General features: G+C 32.6%; 1 protein-coding gene across 1 annotated transcript; it reads right to left on the bottom strand.

Annotated features, from left to right (window-relative positions):
- Positions 1-44: 44 nt before the first annotated feature.
- On the bottom strand, positions 45-18,354 carry LOC117230589 (transmembrane protein 205). The gene is made up of 4 exons (XM_033488179.1): positions 17,915-18,354; positions 2,847-3,037; positions 2,598-2,761; positions 45-2,168 (listed from the first exon to the last, which is right to left on the bottom strand). The coding sequence occupies exons 1-4, from the start codon at positions 18,187-18,189 to the stop codon at positions 1,881-1,883; spliced, it is 918 nt and encodes a 305-aa protein (XP_033344070.1). The 5' UTR covers positions 18,190-18,354; the 3' UTR covers positions 45-1,880.
- Between the last annotated feature and the right edge of the window lie 3,317 nt (positions 18,355-21,671).

The raw sequence follows: 21,671 nt of genomic DNA, 5'->3' as shown, positions 1-21,671 counted from the left end.
CTCATTGAATAACTAAAAGTTAAGTAGTATCATAAAACTGGATGCGATATATAAATAATGATGAACCACGTGTATATTTATATTAATGTATAATGAATTAATCGATGTATCTTATTTTGTGGTGATATGTACATGGTGAGATTCCAGGAATAACGAATCAGTCTGTTTCTACAGTGATCCTAGAATACTCAAGAAACGTTCAAATAACCATTTTACATGAAATGCAACAAAATAAAATATATCCATTACATTATACAATTGTATATATGTTTATACTTACATATTTACTTGATTTTGTAGAAAAAGATTATATAATTAGGACATATAACTATCAATTTTTCATACACCTTTTCACTACATTCATAATATGTATTGTTGGGAAATGTATGCAAAAATTATTAACATAAAATGCAATACATATTTGTACTTTAATAAAGGAACACAAATTTTCGAGTTCTTTTATTAAAATGAAAAAAGTTATAGCAGTAGCGTTCGTGATATTAGTATTAGTAATAAAATATTTACTTACGAAATTATCGATCAAAATTCTGATCGAAGATAAGTCTTTTTATATGTTATTAATTTAATTCGATAGTTTTTAACATAATTAATAACAGAGGCGTTAATTAAGGATCATACTATCTCTATTCCGAATAACCTGATAGGATTCATAATTAGTACAATTTATGTTTTAGAAAAGTACGATTTATATTGGTACTCAAGTGTTTTATAATTTATAACTACATAATGAGCGAGATGCATTATTTACAATAATGAAATGTGTGTGCGAGACAAAATATTAGTCAATTAATACATTAATTTTTCACGATAATCTCCCGTTCGTTTTCCATTAAATATCCGATAACTTTACACAGACATAGGATTAAACTATTATAATGCTATCGCTATTTCAATAAATATCACTAACTCTGATGCAGAGCAAGCCTTTTACTATCTATTTATTTAATATAGTCAAAGATCTTACGTTTCTTTCCTTTTTCTCAATTTAACGTCAATAGTTAAAAGGCATATTTATACATATAGCTACGTCGAATAAATTTTAAAGATATTATCCCTATCAATAATTTACATTAAACTTTGGCAAGATCTATTTTATCTTGTTCTCGCTGGGAATATTCCATTAAATTTCATATATATGTATATATATGTAAAAAATAAGGGCTAATGACATGTAATTTATCTCACTGTAAAGTGTATATTTTGTTTTTTTCACTAGTTCCATGATTCATTCATTCTTTAGCCAAGTGATTCTCTTGCATTTTAACTGAAGGCACACGTACGAACCACAAACACGCACATTCCACTTCTCTTCCGGAGAAAAAGAGGAACAAATAAGAGATTAGGTGATTAACGACAAAACAGTAATTATCTCACGGTTAAACGTAGAAGAGTTACGTTTATCGTCATTCGTATATCGTTACATTTTTATTATAATTAATGCATCGCGTTAACAGTAAATTAATAGATCATGTTCTTTTTTGAGAATTCTAGAAAGTATAAATTTTTCATTTTACTGTCATGCCTAAATTACTGAACGCTCGTTCTACAGGGATATAGATCAAGTTCAGTATTTTCAATCCTTTTGGATATGTAGAGAATTCTAAACGCGTTTTAGAATACTCACTTCGTTCTTTTACAAGCATATTCATCAGCCTTATGAATTGCTCTTTTTCTTTCAAAGAACATATCGGATATTTTCATTAAATATCTTCTGTATTGAGAAGCAAACACTATATGACGTTGAAAGCAGTACATATTAGCGTTTCTTTGCTAATTTACTAGTGTACTAGTACTCTTCAGAAGATTCTGAATACAGATATATTCAGTAAAACTCATTACTTAGGGGACTAACGGTGTCTTTAAATAAAGCATAATTTACTAGCTATATAATGGAGATGTAACACCGTACATCCCATAGTCAACATGTTTCCCATTGCTATATAAACATGGACGCGTCTAAATGCTTGATGAATCTTTAAATAGTGGGGGCAGTGTTTCAGAGAACCAGGATTGTGAACACCAATCTCGTTGCCGACACCAGCAGCACGTTCCAGAGTATTCTTCTGTACTATTAGCCGTAGAAGAGGCGGAGTCAAGTAGAGTCGTATCAATAGCTCCAGAAAAAAGGCACTGGACATACCACCTACCTGAAAAATATATATTTATATATTATTGAGCAAAATAATTAAAATAATATAAAAATGAAATATATGATTTTCTTCTATACGGGTATATAGAGTGAATTACCCAAGACTAGAATCGAAAATATTTCCGTTGTTTTTAATGATATGAAAAAATATTTAAAGACAAAGCATTTGGTCCGAAAAAGTGAATATCATGAAATAAAAAGAATTTTAAAAAGGTACAATGGCGAGTATATAAATAGGAAACACCTAATTGTATCGTGTAATGTTTTATCTCTTCACTATAACGCAAGATTTAAAAATAAATACACTTCTTGTACTTTGAAACACTACACGTAACTCACATTTTTAAACTCTCCAGAAACGCGATTCTTAATCTGTTTTATATGGCGTAAAAACCGTTCTGGACTTTCAGTTAATTGTTTTACAAACCTGAATGGCAATTTCAGTGTTCCATGTGTGTATAGGATGATGTTTGACGAAAATAAGAAGTGTAGTGAGACTAAGGCATGCATTAATGGTGAAGTATCTTGGAAACAGGATACGCTGCACCTCCCCAAACGTATGTCTTGGTAATGCGAAGTACAAGGTAAGACCTGTGTATCGAAACAAGAATTTCTTAATATTCGGTCATCTTATTGTGATTATTTCTTCCAGTTCTATCTCATCTATGGTGATTACCTGATACAAAAGTCATCCAAATTTGCGCACCAAGATGCATCACGAATGAAGCTAGGTAAATAAAGGCTGCTATTCTCGATTGAGGATGACTAACGTGTATTCTGTCAGTAGTTGGTACAAGAGCCGATGTCACGCATAGGACTGCTGCGATCATAATTACATGAGCCGGTTGCGTCGTGTAAAATAGAATTCTGTAACAAAAATTATTCACTTATATTAATATTAGAATCTGGAATCATAGATATAGGAGGTCCTGGACAAAAAACAAAGCAAAACGGTAACGGTAGTTGATAATTTAGTTAGACAATTTACTTAGTTGATAATTTTCAGCTATTATATTATTATTATTATTATTATTTTCGAAAACTATATTTTTTATTTAGAAGATTCGTCTTTTAAGTTATTATATCATGTAACAATTTTGCAAAATTATTTAAGTTATTTATTATTTATTAATTATTTAAGGACAGTACAAAGTTGATGATTTAATTTTGACAATTGCATTATTTCATTTTATCATATGTTTCTCTAAGTTACTGTTTCAGACATATGAAATAATATGAGCAGTCCTCTGGCAAAGTGTAATTTGTTTCGACGCTTTTCAGGTGATAAGAAGATTTGTATGGCAAGTCGAGCATCGGCCCGATCGATGCATCATTTCACGAGTTAAAGACCTATAATTTCAGAATACAAGGGTGATCGTTAGCATCATTGCCATCGTTCGTAGAAAGCCATTAATTACGACAGCCTCGAGCATTTCTAATTGGAACTCGAACAACGGCTGCTTTGTTAGTTAACAGCTAGAAACATTTGTATTTTATATTCCATAGCAAACATTGCATTTATACTGACAGTGTAAAATAGTCCAGTAACATAATGTAAATCGTAATTAAGGAATATTAAATCTTTGTAAAATTAATTCTTCAGAAATATCAAAAATTGTTGTACTTGTAATTTATATAAATACAATCAAATTGAAGTAAATTAATCAAATAGAAATAAATAATTGTAATAAAATTTACAATATAAATCGACACGCGTTACGAATAGTAGCATGTTTCATTTGTTTTACGAAGGGTAGCATAACTCGATCTACCGTGAGAAGAGGCATATTTTACTGTTTCTGCTGATAACAAGCACGTTTCAGATATACCGCGATAGCAAGCGATTCACATTTCGCCACGAGCAGTAGTTTATTTCAAACGCTGTAGCGAAAAGTAACATGTTTCATTTATTTACCAGAGAATAGAATATTTCAGATTCCAAAGAGATGTCGTTAACCTTCTGTTATCTTATTGTCGCTTATTGCTCGTTCATTGTGGATAAAACTTAAAAATATCGTTGATCAACTTTAAACGAGTTTAGCTAAATAAATGAAACAATTATAGATTACGAGCAAATTGATGGAACTATCGTAATATGTCTCGTCCAACACCTTTAGAAAATAATATTGAAAATTACGTAGTATAGGAGGAAGGTACTCTTGTAATGCTAGTTTCTGCTGGTGAATAGTAGATAAATATCTTTGTCAATATTATACCAAAAACGTGCCATGTTTCTTTTCTCATTATAACAAGGAAAATATGGTTATTTTTGTTTCAATACTAAATTGCTATAAAAGATAGATATCAAGTTTAAGACTTATATATTATTTTGCTTTCTTCTAAAAAATATGAAAAAATCGATTACAATGGAGAAATTCCAACAAGAAGATCCACAATGAGCAAATTCAAAAAATTATGAAATTTTAGGATATGTAGAGAACATATAGGTATATATCGTATAATTTTTTTTGCAACGCAGATTTCCTTTAAACGGTTCAAATTGATCCTTGAGAAGGCGTCTAAAGTTCTTATACCGAGAAAATATAGTCAATGTTATAATGCTATTGCTAGTTAAGTAAATTAGTTTATGCGAATCTATGCTTGATCAAGTTTCATTTGTATCGTCGCACACGTTTATTTCACTAAAAAGAGCCTTTGTCTCTTTATTTTTCCAATAGAATCGTAAGCAACCTACGAACGTGCTATCTTTCTTAGCGAGCTACCGAAATATGCGACTTTCCCTCGCGAAACAGCGTAACGTACTATTATTCGTGGCCATGAACGAAAACGTACTATTTTTCGAGACGAAAGTCGAAACGTTGTTTTTCTTGGCCAGAAAGAGCAGAGTGTTAGTGTCTTTCTAAGACAAGTGAAATGTGTTATTTTTCGTAACGCACGTCGAAATAGTATTAAAAAATTGTATAATTCATAATAACTAATTTATAAGGTAATATGTTATAAGTTATTCGTAAATTATAACGTAACAAAAGATGTATATATCCACTCTTTAAAGAGATATCCACATGAAAAAGAATAAGAATAAAAAGGATAGTTCCTCCATTCCGTATATGTTCTGGTTCGTGCACGCTAAATACATAGTCTTAGAAAAAGAAGAAACAATTTCGATCAGGTTGAGTCCTAGAATCGACAGACAACGAATGCGCCAGCCTCATCATCGAAATGGTTTACGCTACTCGCGTGACCACATCTTATTATCGGATCCGGTTCTCCGTTAAGTTAGAGTCACAGGACTCACCCAGTATCATCATCGTCTCGGGCACCAGACAGTACCAGAGCACCAGACGAAACGATGTTTCACGAAAGTCAAATTCATTTATCGCCTACTTCTAAATTGAATCGTGTCATGGGTTATCCTCTGCTTACAGAATAACGTTGGTGGCGGAAAGAGAAGCATAGAGATTAATAATAAAAAATAATGAAGTTAATCGTGAGGAATTGTCAGACTGTTTCACAAAAAATATACTACAGGCTCTAAATAAAATGATTATATAAGATATCGACAGGTGTATACATGTAGTTATCAAGAAGCTCAATTATTAAGCTTCAAGAAGCTCCATTATTGAATAAGAACAAATCTTTATATTGCCAAATCAGGATGAAGCGATAAGAGAAGAAGTGGCTAAAATAATAACACTGCGATCTCGTAAGACTTTGACGAACGTTCTTTTTTTAAACAAATGCCAGCTTACCATGAATGACGAATTTGCCAATTGTATCGATCTAGATAAGATCGATTGTAATATGTTATAACGTCTTATGAAACTGGAAAATATATGGATCAAGGAAGATAAGTGGAATGCTATCTTAAAAAATGCGGTAATATATTACAGGAATAAAATTGCGAATAAAGTACAAGTAGAGGTACATATTTGTGAAAAGACGAAAGTGAGAGGTGGAAAGGAAAGGGACATTTCCCTTTCGAATAAGATATAACAAAAACTAAATGATAATTTCACTTTTAATTGATAACATTGAAAAGCTTAGTTATCAGGCTATAACTGTACGTAGCAGTACTAAACATTTTTCTATATTTACCTATTTATTTCTTGTTTCTTAAAAAAGTGTTCTTTAGAAGTTTAGAACTTTTCATATACTGGCTGTATTGAATAGGATAGCCTGATAAAACAGGGTAATATTAATGTTGTTTTTTTAGATATTAGAATCAAAATTTACGTGAAATTTATCTATTTCACTGACTTATTTAAGGTACCTGTTTAAAAACGAAGATAATTATCAAACTAAAGAATAACAAGTGAAATTCTTAAACTAATCAAGATTAACGAGAACATACAATATCAATTCGTAGTAAAATTAAAAAGTCAACAAGCGAAGCTTATAAAGCCAGACAATCTTGAATTACCATAAATGATAAATTCATAAGCATTTGTCGCGCTACTAAATCTAAGGAAAAGCATTAAACCTAAGGTACCGGACATTTCATATTACCATTTCTGGACAAACACCTGTTCTGATGTAGTACTTCAGGTTGAAGGAGCTGCTTGCTAATGGCAGTACTTCGTGCGGTGCAACGTAATACAACGTAGTACGACGTTTCAGTAAACTGCCAAAACTTTTACTTCTACCACAGGAAAAATTCAATCGTGCGTTATTGTTACGCTTGAAATAACAACGACTTGAAACTGCACGCGATTCTGCACGCAATAATGGTGTTAGGAAATAAAAAAAAAAAATTATCATCACGAGCAAATCTCTCGTCTTTTGAATACTTGCAATGTCCCTTTCGATCCTTTCAATACTTATCCCTTTCATCCTACCTCTCCTACCAGATACTCGAGAGTATACGATGCATTTGCCTCCATATCGAAGTAATCAATTCGCACGTAGGCGATAGAAGCGGTATCCCGTTATGCTCCAATGTTTCGTTAGAGACTGCAAATATATCTTTCTAATATCCTGCTGAGATCGTACAAATTGCGGGAAACTGGCTAAACACACGATTTCCTGAATTCTTATTAAGAATATTTCTCGTGCGGCAACTCGATATATATAATTAAATTACAGAATATTTTTCAAAGTTGCAAGAGAATCGTTTAGATACCCGAAACATTCCTTGTATTAAAAGATAAGCATTATGGATTTTCGATAAGAGAAAGATATTTAAAAATTTTATCGAGTTACGAAATGCTCGATAACTGCATACAGATTTCTTGGATTCTTGGAATTTTTTCGCGAGGAGATTTAATGTCGGAGTGAGCAGATTAGAAAGTTACTTAGATATTTTCCAGTGATATCAATTATAGGTATTAATCCTCTTTTTTTTCTCCCTCTGAACTTTGATTCAGGCATTTTTCGATAATATTTATCCCTCTTATCCGTCTGCTAAAAAACTTGAATCAAATCTCTCTAATTGCTATGCAAATAAATTCAGCGGAACACATTAATAATATCAGAGCTAATACGTATCAAGAAATTGGAAATTGAGACTACCCATGCAGCAATTTAATTCAACTTTCCATTCACAGACTCATTTTTCGGCTACTTTTAATCAGACCACTTTTGATATTTAAATATCCCTGTCTGCTTTCTATTTCCATTTTTCGTTGAATGATTCTTTCACGTATGGATATAACATACAGATATTATGTTACGAAGAGAATCCAAGTGGAGCATAATGTGGCAAGAAAAGAGGTTTTGTCGGTAACAGCAATATTCGTGGAAAGTTGGCGCTATAAAAAGTAAGGCACACCACTGTCCACGAGGATGTTGGTACACGTGGTTTGCGTGTACTTAAATGGATGTTTTGTGTCTTGTTATACGTTGTGTCTGAGGTTTTGCTCATTGATATCCATTACATCTCCTATTCGGTGGATGCTGTACCACTTTATAGTGTCTACAAATGTTCCCTATGTCCCTTTGTAAACTATACTATTTGTAAACTATGATTTAATATTTTTGTCGATATTATTGCAGCAAAATTCAACTGAAGCGAAGTTACGTTTAACAAATATCTATCGGTGTCGTGTAACATAGCAAATGATGTAAAATCGTTAACACGATAAGTAGGTAGGCTCGTGTTATTCCCAATGAGTTGTTACTTTGGAATGAACTTCCTGCTGAATATGTTATTTTAAGTATTGTAACGCTGGGTGTGAAAGTAAGCTGACAAATTCTTTTCTGTGCGTCACAAAGGCAATGATTACAAAAAATATGTGTATATTTATAGCACGGATCAAAGAACTCTTGTGCAATGTGCTCCAAAATACCATATGGTCTCCATGATATTATACACAGTGTTTCAAAATATTTTCGTAAGATGATGATTTCAAATAATAATACAAGATTTGCTGGCTTAATGAAGAATTCTGCGTTGTAAGCTGACTGACGAAAAAATCGAACGTTTTTCGCAAGAACGAGATTTTCACTAAAATTTAAAAAAATGATCGGAAAGGGATAAATCCGTCGAAATAACGCGAGAATCGAGATGGCAAACGGTCGCGACGATAAGACAAAATCATTAATGGGTTGCATCATCGCTCGTGTTCCCGCAAGCGTTCAATGAATTCGTTTCAAAGTCGCTAAATATAACTTACAGCATTCGAAACAATACATCAGTGGTGTCTCTTGAGAACACAGTATACTATAGGACACGATCTGGAAAATAACAATGAAAGTGAGATATTAAGGAAATAATACCAAATAATGAACATAGAAATTCCGAAGCTGAAGAAAATTCAACCGACAAACATATTATACCAGCAGCCAAAAAGTAATGTCGATGGAACTTAATTTTTTAAACGATTCTGAGAGCGATTAGATTTTAGCTTCACTTGCTTCTATACGCTTTAAGTCATTCATATATAGCGTAATACATAATAACGAATATTTTATGTAAAATATAATTAAAATATAAAATAGAATGCGTATCATGTGTATTAAAAAAAAAAAAAAAAAACTAACTTTGTACGCTCTGAGTCCCGTATAACGCGAAATTTGTAGCGTCATAGGAGCTTCTATCGCATTTCAGGTCATGGAACCCATGTTTGAATGGTTACTCATACGATCAGAAATCACGTGTATTTCGCGACGTGAATGGAACATAAAGTATATACGTGGTACTTTGTACATCACCAATTGTACGTCGTAAGAAAATTACATCACGTTTCAAGCCGGTCAAATTACTCTTATGACGTCCGTCTTTCGCGTCACTTGTCTTAGAACTGGCTGATTTGGGTGTCATTTCCTATTTGTTTGCCACTCCTTTCATCATTAGTTACGCTATATCTCGTGACTCTGTGGTTATCACGCCTTCTGCATGTAATAACTGACCACGAAATTAAACGCGATTAACGTTAATCTGTAAGTGTTAATGTAGGACAACTTTAACATATCCACTACTAATTCAATATGTAATTTATATAGTAAAGTATATGCATTATATATAATTTGATTAGTTTAAAAATGTACGTTACCTTTTTCGTTTAATCGCTTAATCAAGAAATAGGAGAGTCATATCCTGTGGGTATATATCGTAGTACGTGTATACGTACTGTAGACAGTATTGTCTACGTGACAAACTGACCACCGTAGCAGTGGGTTAATAAGTATTGTATCATTTGCTCCTTGAAATAACGAGAGACATGGACCACGTAGGTAGCTACTCGCTAGTTATATATTTAACCTTTCTATAAACGATCATTGACTCTTTCAGTGTATGCATATCAACATCTGATGTGACGAAGACGGCGTATAAATATAAATAATGCAATAACTTACAGAATGACACCATTAACGATGCAAACTAATTACGACATAACACCACTGAGTCGTAAGCAAACGTTTAATGTACTAATTGTAAAAAAGAAGCTCAGTTATAAATCTTGTAATGCATACTTTTGCTTAGAAAAAATCACTAACGAAAAAAAGATCAAACATCTCATGTGAGAATTTAGAGACTGTAGTAGTGGAATTTTTACCCACTTATACGTACGTATTACGTATTATATGTACTCGACATTTATAACGTTGAAAGCGCGAAGCGATTGATTATCAGGTTTCTTAACCAACGTGGATTTCTTCTGGAAAAGTATAATATAAATACTGAACGAAACGTGATATATCGAACAAATAATACGTAACTTTTGGGCGAATTGGAAAGTCATGTAATCCTGTTTTGAAATTCCAAGAATCGTCCTATAGATATAGTATGCGAAGAGTTATTCGGGTCAAGAACCTTCCTGTCGAAGAACTATGTACTTGTAAAATTTGTACACGTTCCATACATGCATTTAGAATAACTCAGCAAATTCTCTTTACTCGGATTTCAATTACGATTTATAAAATAATCACTTTTATGATTATTATCATCGTATTACCGTTCGAACAAATATTGATTTAAGTTTAAAATATTCGATGGAATTTCCTTCCTTGGGAAAAATGTTATTTCCGCTCCTGAAAAATGTTATATTCCGATCATTGGTTTAACGATTTTTAATTCGAATATCAACTAAGATAAATTGCCAAAATATTTTCAGATACATATAAAGGGACATCGATGGGATAACGATAATCTAAATGTCAATGAAACTCCATAGACAGCACTGATAAGGACCGTCTGCGACAGATCACATTATCTTGCATGTTTCGTGATTACATCAATCATTCACGATCATTGCACGGTGCGCCAACGTCAGCTTTGTCTCACATCAATTATTTACAACTGGATTCGAGGTCGGTCAAAGGCATTTTTATTCCACTCTATAGCAAATTTTCCTCTCTGTTTTTCTTACCCGTAAATAACTAATTTCTTCATTCCGATGTTACATTCAATACAGGTCAAATTTTTCTTTTCGCTCGACGCTAAATATTTCATAATCGAAATAAAAAACAGCGAAAGAAGGATAGTCTACGTCTGACTGAATATACAGTGGCAAGAAAAACCATTCAACCATACCCTTATATACTCTTATGTACTAACTATACCCTTATTTTCCAACGAAGCCTTTTATCTCTTAGATCTTACATTTTATTTCCACGGTATGAAATTTTGGTAGTCATACGAAAACAGCAAAATACTAAAAAATGAGACGAAATCTATAATAATTGGATCTATTATATTATTTTTATTATTATTATTATAATTACACTACTAATCAATTAACTATTATCTATTAATAATTTTTGCCTGTCAAATGCAAAGCGTGGATTGGTTTACAAATTAATAATCAACTGATATATAAATGTAACAGTAAACGCGGTGGTATACGTTTCGTACCCAGCGTATGCAACAGGTTACCAACGCTACTCGTGGCTCGAAATTTGTATCTGGCAAAAAATATTGCTGCAAAGAGTCAACAGGTACTGTGTGCGATGCTCGAGTAAATTTCTCTAATCGGCTACAATTAGGGTTTCAGCCCATAGTAATTACGCCCAACTATTTCTTCCTTTTCCAGGTGTAGAGGGGATGGGTCATCGAGTTGCGAAAGGGAACCGAATGGAGGTAATTCGACGCGTGACCGGCCAACGAGCTGTCCGCTCGTATTCTAAAGCATAAGCCTGCAGGTATAGAATCGCCGGGTATTATGAACCAGTTATCAAGAGGGAAACGTGCGAGATGGCACGCAGCCCATGGCTTGGACTACACGAACGCGCTAGCCGCATACATATGCAACCACTTTGCAATTTCACCTTCCTGATTTGAGCGTTGATCAAACAATACCCTCTTAGTTTGTATGTCTATACATTGAAACTGACGGCGCCCGCCCTGGATGAGAGGGCACTTCACTTTTACGAGTCAAGTGGAAGTGATGTTATCGGACTGAACATACATCTGGCAACTCGACTACTTAGAATGCATGGAAGATTTTGGGAATTTTAAAATTCCAAGCTTTGTGGAACGCTAATGTTTCGAGTACATACTGTGGAATTTAAAAATTGCAAGCATTCGAGAAATCTAAAGATTTGGGCGCCCGAGAACTCGAAAGTTTTTAATACGCTAAATACGCTACGGAATGTTAAAATTTTGAGCCCGTGAAACTCTAAAGATGCGGAAGTCTAAAGCTCTGAGCACTCGAAACTTAAACATTTTGGCCGCTTCAATTCTGAGAACTAAAATAGGCGAAACATTCAAGAATTTGTTTAATAATAACTCAATGACCGTAGAAATAGAAATATTTAAATAAGGAATCGGTCTGTTAGAGAATTGTAAAAATATTGAGTTTTATTATATGTATAATTCCACTAATTGTTATATCGGGTCATCAACTTCTAGCGCACCAACTTTTTGCTGTTGCATCAAGTGCTTGGCACTACAGAAGAATTCCACTTTCCCTACAAAGTCGTATTTCTATCTTCTCTATAATCGCAGAGATCAAAATCAAATTGCCATAGACAGATTTCGATAAGATTAACCGTCTTGCGGAAGTGCGTCTTCGTTTATTATAATTTCTCGACAAATCGAGATTAACAAAGCGTGCCAATACATTATATACTTGACGAGATTCAGCACAGCGAACACTGTGACGATTATTTTGCAAGACATACTATCATATCTTATTTACAAAAAATGTTGACAAATCCTGTTTGCTTTTTACACGATAATGTACAGTCCTGACAGATCGACGTAATTTATTTCAACAGTTCCAATTGAGCGCAAAAAGTTGGCATACGCGTTTGCGTGGGCGTGTGACGATATATATTGGCAAAGGGAACTGACTGTATTCTAGGTCGACAATTTTTGGCGGGTTATTTGAACTGCGTAGACGTTCATGGCTATTGCAATGTCACGCGTTCACTTTCATCTCTTCTTGTAAATTTCATGATGTGTCTTTTGACCGAACGCCAAATAACTGCATCAAAGTCAAATGTGCCTCGGGGATTAATTCCATTAAAATTCTCGAGCAACTACCTGCTTTTTCTTCCGAAATGGCAGTCAACCGAAAAAAGTATCGGGCAGTCCGGAATTTCATGAATAATTCCGGTCCTTGAAATTTCCTGTCCGTGTCGTCCTGATGCACGTACTTTTTCATGAATCAGTGTCGTCTGTGATCAAAAACAAATTAAAGCGCGCCGTCGGCATGATTGATGCGCATCCTTATTCTTTTCTGACACGCTGACGCTTTTTATTGAATTCTCAGATATCTCGAATAATCAGCGAATCGAATCGATTGACTGATATTTTAGAATTATGCGCAGAATAAATCAGAGTTTTCAAGATATTTGCAATGTTCTGTCCCCGATTGTATATTTAGCATTTTTGATTAAAATTCGTAATATGTATTTTATTTATATAATGACACCGAATCCCTTTATTCGTCATAAAGAAATAAATGTTTTTATATATTACTATAAGTTCATAATAGAGTGGTAACAGACTGTAATACAATATTCCTTGTATTGCTAATACTCCTGCATAGCTAAGATACTGTTGGAAGAAAATGAAGCATGAGAAAATAAAATAAAAGAAGTTGATGAAGGGTGTTCCGCTTTGGGCCTACTAATGGGCTTGCCAAGTAACAACGGTCCAAAGAACAGTGATTTACGGAAGAGAAACACAGAAAGGTAGAGATCTGTGTGGATAACCATTAGTAGAAAATCCTTTGACAAGTGTGTTACTATAAATCAGTTCTAGGAAAAAACTTCCGCAAATTGTTATGAATTAGTTAATTTCGCGTGATATTACAACTAAAAGTAATAATGTTAGTTAAATCGTACACATATTTAAAATTTACCTATAAAAATAACGTATAGTAAATGTAGGTTTGACTTAATCGCGTACTTTCACTTCGTCTAAGGACCGCTAACCTTTCTCGCCTCGTCATTCATAATCAATTGACATTAACATTCAACTTTTATGCGAAAGATTAAAAGAGCCGCATTCTAATCAAGGAGAAAAAAGACATGCCAGGTTTTTTGATATAAAAAAGATACCAAACTTGATAGCAAAAAGGTTGCCGAAGCCCTTGGACTAATTTTCCAGCATCTTCAATGACATGACAAACAAAATTCTCTCCCGTCACCTCAGTGCGTTTCACATGAAAACGGGTATTTTCGAACTTGAATACCAGCCAAAATATTGGGATGTTTCATATCTTAAAACATTCTAAAATAATATTCATGAAAAATGTTCTATTTCCATAAACATTATACTATATGGAGTTGCAGAAATACATATGCGTGTAATTTAGATGGCAATGGCATGGTAGAATTTTGTATAAGAAAATGTCCAAGATATTGTGAGGTTATAAACTCATAGATAGCAGTAAAAATTGTACAATCAATATAAACCTTATAATGAAGAACATAAAAATTTGCTTTCACATTTGTAAATGATGTTTGATGTCTCTTCCCTCCATTGTAATACAAGACTGACGTGCATGGATCTTTTTTATGTGCTTCTTCTATGTCTTGTATTACACGACATACATTTTCTATTTGCTGTTGTAACGTCACACGTATATCATTACTGAGAAGATGATAACCTTTTAATACCTGCATAAAAAGAATTCAGCAGATTTAGTGCATAACTGGCATCTGATCGATTTAAATTCTGTTTTTCATTAATTGAAAAATAGAATTACATGTTACCAAAATTATACTTCTTATGTAATTATTACGAATATTTCGCACGTGCAACGAATGCATGTATGTCAATCTGTCTCGTTTTTTCCACGCATGCGCGAAACATTACATTCCTCAGAGTTGGCGCGCACGTGCTGGGAATCACCGGTGAACACGTAATTATTAATCACGACTGCTAATCTTAGTCGGAAGTGAATGCACTTTAAATAACAAAATGTGATAAATATAACTATATTACATATATGTATTTATATTGGACAAGTACGCACGCTTATGCCGTTCAAACGTTAACGTAGTAATAATAGTGGCAGCTTCAGAGAATCTGTTCATATTCATTATTGACATATTTATTACATTCCGAAAATACACATATAACTATTTCAAAATAGTTCATATAACTATTTCAATATTTAATGAATTCTAAATATCGTTATTATTCACGTAATATATTTCCAACGACAAAATAAATGTAATTTGAAATAATGTATCGAAAGACGGCTGTTAATCAAGGTTATTTTTATCTGATCGCGGAAATGGATGAAAAACTGTGCTTGGATCAATAAATTGCGTATGAAGATTGGATGAGATGATGATTTATGATCTTCTAAGTCTACTTTATGAACATACATGAAAAATATAATGGAGACTGATTTATGTTAATTAACATTTAATATTAATTACAGTGCCTAGTTGTAAATGCAATCACAGAGTTAAGTATGTTCCATTTCTCGTACACTATTCCGTATGCAATGATTTGTATTTTTTTTCGTACAAAAATCCATATTGGAAGATTATATTACGCGTAAATTAAATTTTGCGTCTAATGATATCTACGTAAAGCTTTCCCACAATTTGAAATTTCGTATTTCACGAAAAATTATGCAAATGACGCTAAAAAGTTTAACAAATTATGTATTCTAATGTGTTGTTGAATATACAGAAGCTTCGGTAGTGAAGCAAATAGGGATAACTTATTCTCATGATTTCTCCTTCTATTCACTAGTTACATAATACAAACAGAAACCTAAGTGTAATAACTACTACATCAAACTTCCACCTTAGAAAGTACCTTTTTCTAAATTCTTCAGTGTTCTGAAATAAGTTGCGACGAATATTTGCAACGTTCTATTTAACCTCAAAGCTATTAGGACTTCTCAAACACTGAAACGATTTATAGTGTTGTAACTATAATATATCAGCAAATATTTCTTTAACTGCCAAATACAGATCGAGCGTATATCAGTATCATAATTATGTATTCAGTGCCATTTTTATTTGTGCATATAGTCACGCAGCATGAACGTAATGATCTTTTAAGTTCCGTTTTGCAGAACATTTCTTTTTCACTTTGTTATGATTACAATGATAACATCAAACAATCCTTGAATTAATCAGCAGACTTACGTACGTTACGGTACCGTTTGCCTTTCTCCTTGTCCTTTTTATACCGCTTCCAAGGATCTTGAGAACGGCCATTCATCAGCTACCGTAATATTTTTTTAGGCGAACGTGACATGTTATTCAATCTGTATTTTACATCGTAAATTCTAATGTCAATTGCTTGTATACTATGATACCGGTTACATTTATATGTTTGTACATGTATATTGTATATTTGTATATAATTAATACATGTATATTTATGCAAAATCAAAGTTAGATTTATTTCCACAAAAATAAGATTATATTGTATTTATGTTAGATGTAAAAATGCATTCTTTCCGATTTTTGTGTGAAATGGAAGTTCCATTTTCGGAAAGAATTCATTTATACATATCTATTATTTTAGAATTTTAAAAGGTAAAAAATGTAGAAAAACAGCAGAATCAAAAATTGTTTAAGTTTTTACCATTATCGCATTCGCAATTTTATCAATCTTTCTGTTCGATAATGTTGGTAACTTTTTCGTTGCTTACGAAACTTACCATATCAATTTTTTTTGCATTGCATTAAATTTCAATATTATATCACATGCTAATTATGATAGTGTGCTATACTGGATATTTTGAAAGATAGTACGAAAAGGAACCATGACAAATTCGTGACGATCACGTACTCGAATTCATTTAAAAATGCGAGAAGTGGATGTAAAGTATGTATACACTCTATAGTCTCGAATCGTTACCTACTCAAATGGCATTATGATTTAGATCGTTATCGACAAAGCAAATAGAGAAACAATTTTGATTTTATTATCTATTACGCGATAACGATTATGTTCATCTATATGGCAAAAACGTTGGTTTATTAACTTCGCGAAATTTCACACGTGAAATTGTAATTTATGTTTAAAAATTATAGGCAACTACTCAAAACCTTAACAACTTGTTCGAGTATGCATTATAGATAAAAAGTGAATTTATCGTGTTATGTATGAGAGAACTACCATTTATCGGCTAGCCACACGATTTTAATTATCACCTGCCAAATTAACATTAAATATTTGGACTACGTTTAACGTCTGAGCTGAGTGATTTAGCAGGTTACAATTTACTAGGTTATAGATTTTCCTGTATTTTGTTGAGCTTTGCTATATAAGAGAATGCGTCGTATTATAATTGGCAAAATAAGATAAAATACAATTTAAAACTGTTTTAAAACTAGCTGGACGAAAATATCATTTAACGTCATCTATAAATATTTTGTATCGCTAATAGGTTAGACTGTTAAACACATAGTGGAAACTGAATATAAAATAAAAGTGCCTTGCTAAAAAGAAAGGGAGAAGGGTTAAAATTCCCTCACGTCACCTTTAAATGATTAAATATAAAGATAACGAAATGTCAACGTTAACTTTCACTTAAGGAAATTCATTTATATACGAATACCGCTATATAAATTGTAACCGGTGTTTTAACTCCGTTTTGACATTGAACTAGTTACATTTTTGTGCTCAATGATCAACATGGGACTTTTTACCATCGTACTGACTGATGAAAAAGTGAGATAAATCTGGAGAGAAATATTTGTTTACAGTTACGCATTTAATCGATCGAGTATTTGCGATAAATTGTACAACTAGAGAATCAATTGAAGTATTCAAAAGTCAAACTGAACCACTTTTTAAAATTTTCATAATTTTGGTATCAAAATACATATCATTTAGGTTTTATTTTATCAGAAATGAAATCAAATTGATCAGTTTGACTTCCATTTAAATGAATTAAAAATACCAAGATGACTTACTTGAAAATCTTAGTTTGTTGTATAACTTCATAGTAGTTGGACAAGGCTTTCAAAAGTGAGCTATAGTTTATGGTGCTTGCTCTCAAGATGTCATCAGCAAGTTCTGGTATGAAGACTGTCTGAGTCTTCCGCTGTTTGAGCATCTCCAATTCCTTAGTGACCAGATTATCGTGCAGCTTCATATACTTCTCTTTTGCTTTTTGGAGCTTGTTCTGATTATTGTATACCACTACCGGCTCGCTACTTTCGGTACCAACCAACGTACGTACACACATGTTTCTTCCTTTCTTTTGATAACCGCTTATGCGTGATAAAAAGATAATAAATTAGTCTTCGAAACGTGCCGAATCGTTTACACCAATTACGCACGAAGGGCTCGTCGAATTTGACTCAAACGTTTCAGAAATAATTTGGAAATCGCGACGCGAATGCACGCGTAGACGAAGTTGTACTGTCGCACAGTGCGCCGCTCCGTGGAAGTAAACCCCCTTTTATAACTCCCCACCAATGATCGACAATCGGCCAATCACGAGATCATGTAATCGAAAGGGTTTACCATTCGAGAAACCCTGAATTTACGAGGGATGAGTTCACTGATCTGTGATGAAGATTTAATGCAATCCTTATTGTTTAATTATCTCATTGAAATAAAATCAAGGAACTACTTTCTATGGTTTGTATCTTTAAGATTAAGTTTCTATACTATAGTTATAATATAGAATTTCTGTCATTTCATTCTTTTACATAAGATTCATTTCCTATTTATTATAATGCATCATGCAGATTTTGTCTTTTTTGCAGCATTGTACTCGTTGACGTCATTAATCGACACAAAAGAATCGATTACAGTTGAAATAATCATGTCCTTAAGCCAAGAACGAATAAGTACTATTATTACTTTGTAACCAATTTGAAACATATAATAGTATTAAGAATGGACTAAATGCTTTGAAGTGTGTCGAAAGTATTTTATGGTTCGATAGATATTAACATAGATCGAGAATATAATGTACAATAACATCTTTACCGTGATATGACATATTTTACTTTATATGGATGTTTTCCATTTCGTTTGGCGAACAAACCAAACAGGGGTTCAAATTGTAAATATCCTCCCAATTACATAAAAGCGCGGGAGATAAAAATTCGTTGGACTTAATTGACTGCCACTGGTTGATAAAATCTCGATTTATCATATACGATCATGCAGCGTTTCTACAAGACAGAGTTAACGTCCTTTTATCATTTATTTTGCCAATCAATTTATAGGTCACATAAAATTCAATGGAAAATTTCATTAAGTAGGTTTGTTTTTAGCATTCTTCCTTTTACATTATAATTATCTGACGGACAATATTTAACGTTCAATATTATCGTTTGTGTAACGTTCCAGATTTTTTCATCTCATATTATTATCAATCAAGTGATATTTATATCCTTCGTATATTTGTTATGAATATAATTGCATATTTAAGAATGTGATACGTTTCATTAGATTCGATATGAATTTACAAGATAAATTCGGGGATAACTTTGCGGGAAGAAAGCGGTGCATTATTCGAATGGAAGAAATAAGAACAGTGTTACAAAGAAGAAGAAATGATCGTGGAAAAAGAAGAAGAGGAAATGGACGAGCTGGATGGCGTGTTTCGACTGCGCACTAGCGTTATCCGGCAATTGCTGTTTTTTTACTCGCTTGATTTCAAATGAAGGGGTACCACCGGCGAACTACATAGTGATGAAAGATATTCGAGCAATAGACATGTTTCCATGCTGTCCCTTAGTCGGCGACACTCACGAGAAACCATAGTTTGACTTTCAAATCTAAGGGCGTCATCTGCTTTTTCCTAAATTTCAATCAGTATGAAATATTAGCAAAATATAATTATGAAATAAAATTTGAATAATTCGATTTTGTTACGTTTTTTTCAGTTATCAATAAATTTGTTACACAAGACAAGTTGTTGTGCAATACAAATTAATACAAACGGCTAAAAGAAAAAGGATGTGAAACGTGACCACTATCAGTAAGGCCAAGGGACCAACATCTTTCCTTTTCATAAGAGAAGATTATGTACTTTAAAATTAAGTTGCTCATTTTCTATTACTCCGTAGCTCTATAGCTCTTAAATGTTATAAAAATTGTAGTATATTTAAACAAACTTAGATAAAATTATGAAATTTCTAATACTGAAATATTTTAGGGAGTTAAATAGCTATTTGAAGCGATTCGGTATGAATGAGTCAATGATGATTATATTATTTGAAAACAAACCTCATATAGAGCGTCTAACGTTCCATGGGAAGGTATATAGATAATTGATGGTTAAGTATTCATCAGGTTGGATTTACGTGCGCTATAGCATCACACAAACACGCTAGGCATCGTCATCCGAGTTAAAAGCGGCTCAGCGTAGAGTTGCTACGTGATTCCCTGCAACGTTAGAAATTTCGGTGCCTTATGATTCGGAGAATATTTTTATATCTAGTCCATACAGTTCTCACGTATATAAATACCGAGTAATAGCCCAATATAGATTTCACGATAAAAAATTGTGTAATTAATTCTTCTTAGTAATTTCTTTTTCATATTATAACGATAGCCTTTCATTGCTAATTGTTTAAACATACATTAATTAGTTATCCACTTGCTATTTATTATTAATCTAATCTTCTCAGTATAAACAAAAGACTTTTCTGTAATGATACTACATATTTACCATATATTGTTTAAATTAAAAGCATGTTCTAAAGATAATAAAATATTTTCGGAAACGTGATTAGCAACAGGTTTCGGAATTAGGTGAAGGATTACGAAGCTTACATACGCATGAGGATCATCGCACGAGCTCGCAAGAAAAACAAATCTGGACTCTTGCGTTAAATGATTCAATAATCAATGATACAGCGAGCTTTCACAGTTACCATATGGTACATAGCAGTACTGACCCAAGCTTCTTATAATCTAGAAACGAACAATTATGTAGTTAAGAATCGCAAATTCTATTCTCAAATCTTTTCTAATTATTTTCAAAATACATTTTATAAATTTACAATGATAGGAAAATTTATAAGAAATTCTAACTACACAAGAATAAAAATAATTGCAGAAAGAAATATAAAAATGAATTTATCTTCGTTATTTTTTAGATTCAACATATTATATTTAAATTAAGAAGTTTCAATTATGTCAGGTAAATCGAATAACTATCCATCAATGTAACTATTAGCAGGTCTTAAAGACAAAATTATCAAGCTTTATATTATTACAGCTGTAACGTAAGATTAAAGGCTGTCGACCGCAAAATATTTGGCAAAGTACCACCCCCGAAGTGTGTATTCCTTAAGCTTCATTTATTTTTGGAACGTCTTTACTGACACTAAAGATGTTCCATTTCGATCATAATATTAATAGCATGACTCAACATTACATGAAACATATGGGCATGCATAATATTTGTACAAAGTATACTTTTTAACGCGAGAATTGTAATTAATTTGTGATGTATTTTTAAATTACCAAAATTAAAGATTCTTAACTTGCAGCTCGCAAATGCATGTTTATTTGGAGGGAAAGTAGTAGTTAGCCTTGCTAATAAATTTATTAATGAATCATATAAGTAGGTCAGCAAATGCAACATATACGTGCGTAAGAAGATAGCACATTAATCATAAATTTTTAAGTCGGTTTGTGCAATTGGAAAACAATCTTTGGTGTTCTTTTCTTCATAAAAGCAGAATTAATTAAACCAAAACA

Source organism: Bombus vosnesenskii, unplaced genomic scaffold, assembly GCF_011952255.1.
Source record: "Bombus vosnesenskii isolate JDL3184/JDL3185 unplaced genomic scaffold, Bvos_JDL3184-5_v1.1 scf7180000013267, whole genome shotgun sequence".
Lineage (NCBI taxonomy): Eukaryota > Metazoa > Arthropoda > Insecta > Hymenoptera > Apidae > Bombus > Bombus vosnesenskii.
The sequence above is the reverse complement of the archived record's forward strand: the minus strand, read 5'-3'. Positions and strand labels throughout refer to the sequence as shown.

What these genes read in the sequence shown, in the direction of transcription:
- LOC117230589 (XM_033488179.1), bottom strand. Translation starts at nt 18,189, where the DNA reads ATGTGTGTACGTACGTTGGTTGGTACCGAAAGTAGCGAGCCGGTAGTG. An exon ending in TTGGATGACTTTTGTATCAG is followed by an intron (nt 2,762 to 2,846) that starts GTAATCACCATA and finishes TTCGATACACAG; the next exon opens with GTCTTACCTTGTACTTCGCA. An exon ending in ACACTGAAATTGCCATTCAG is followed by an intron (nt 2,169 to 2,597) that starts GTTTGTAAAACA and finishes TATATTTTTCAG; the next exon opens with GTAGGTGGTATGTCCAGTGC.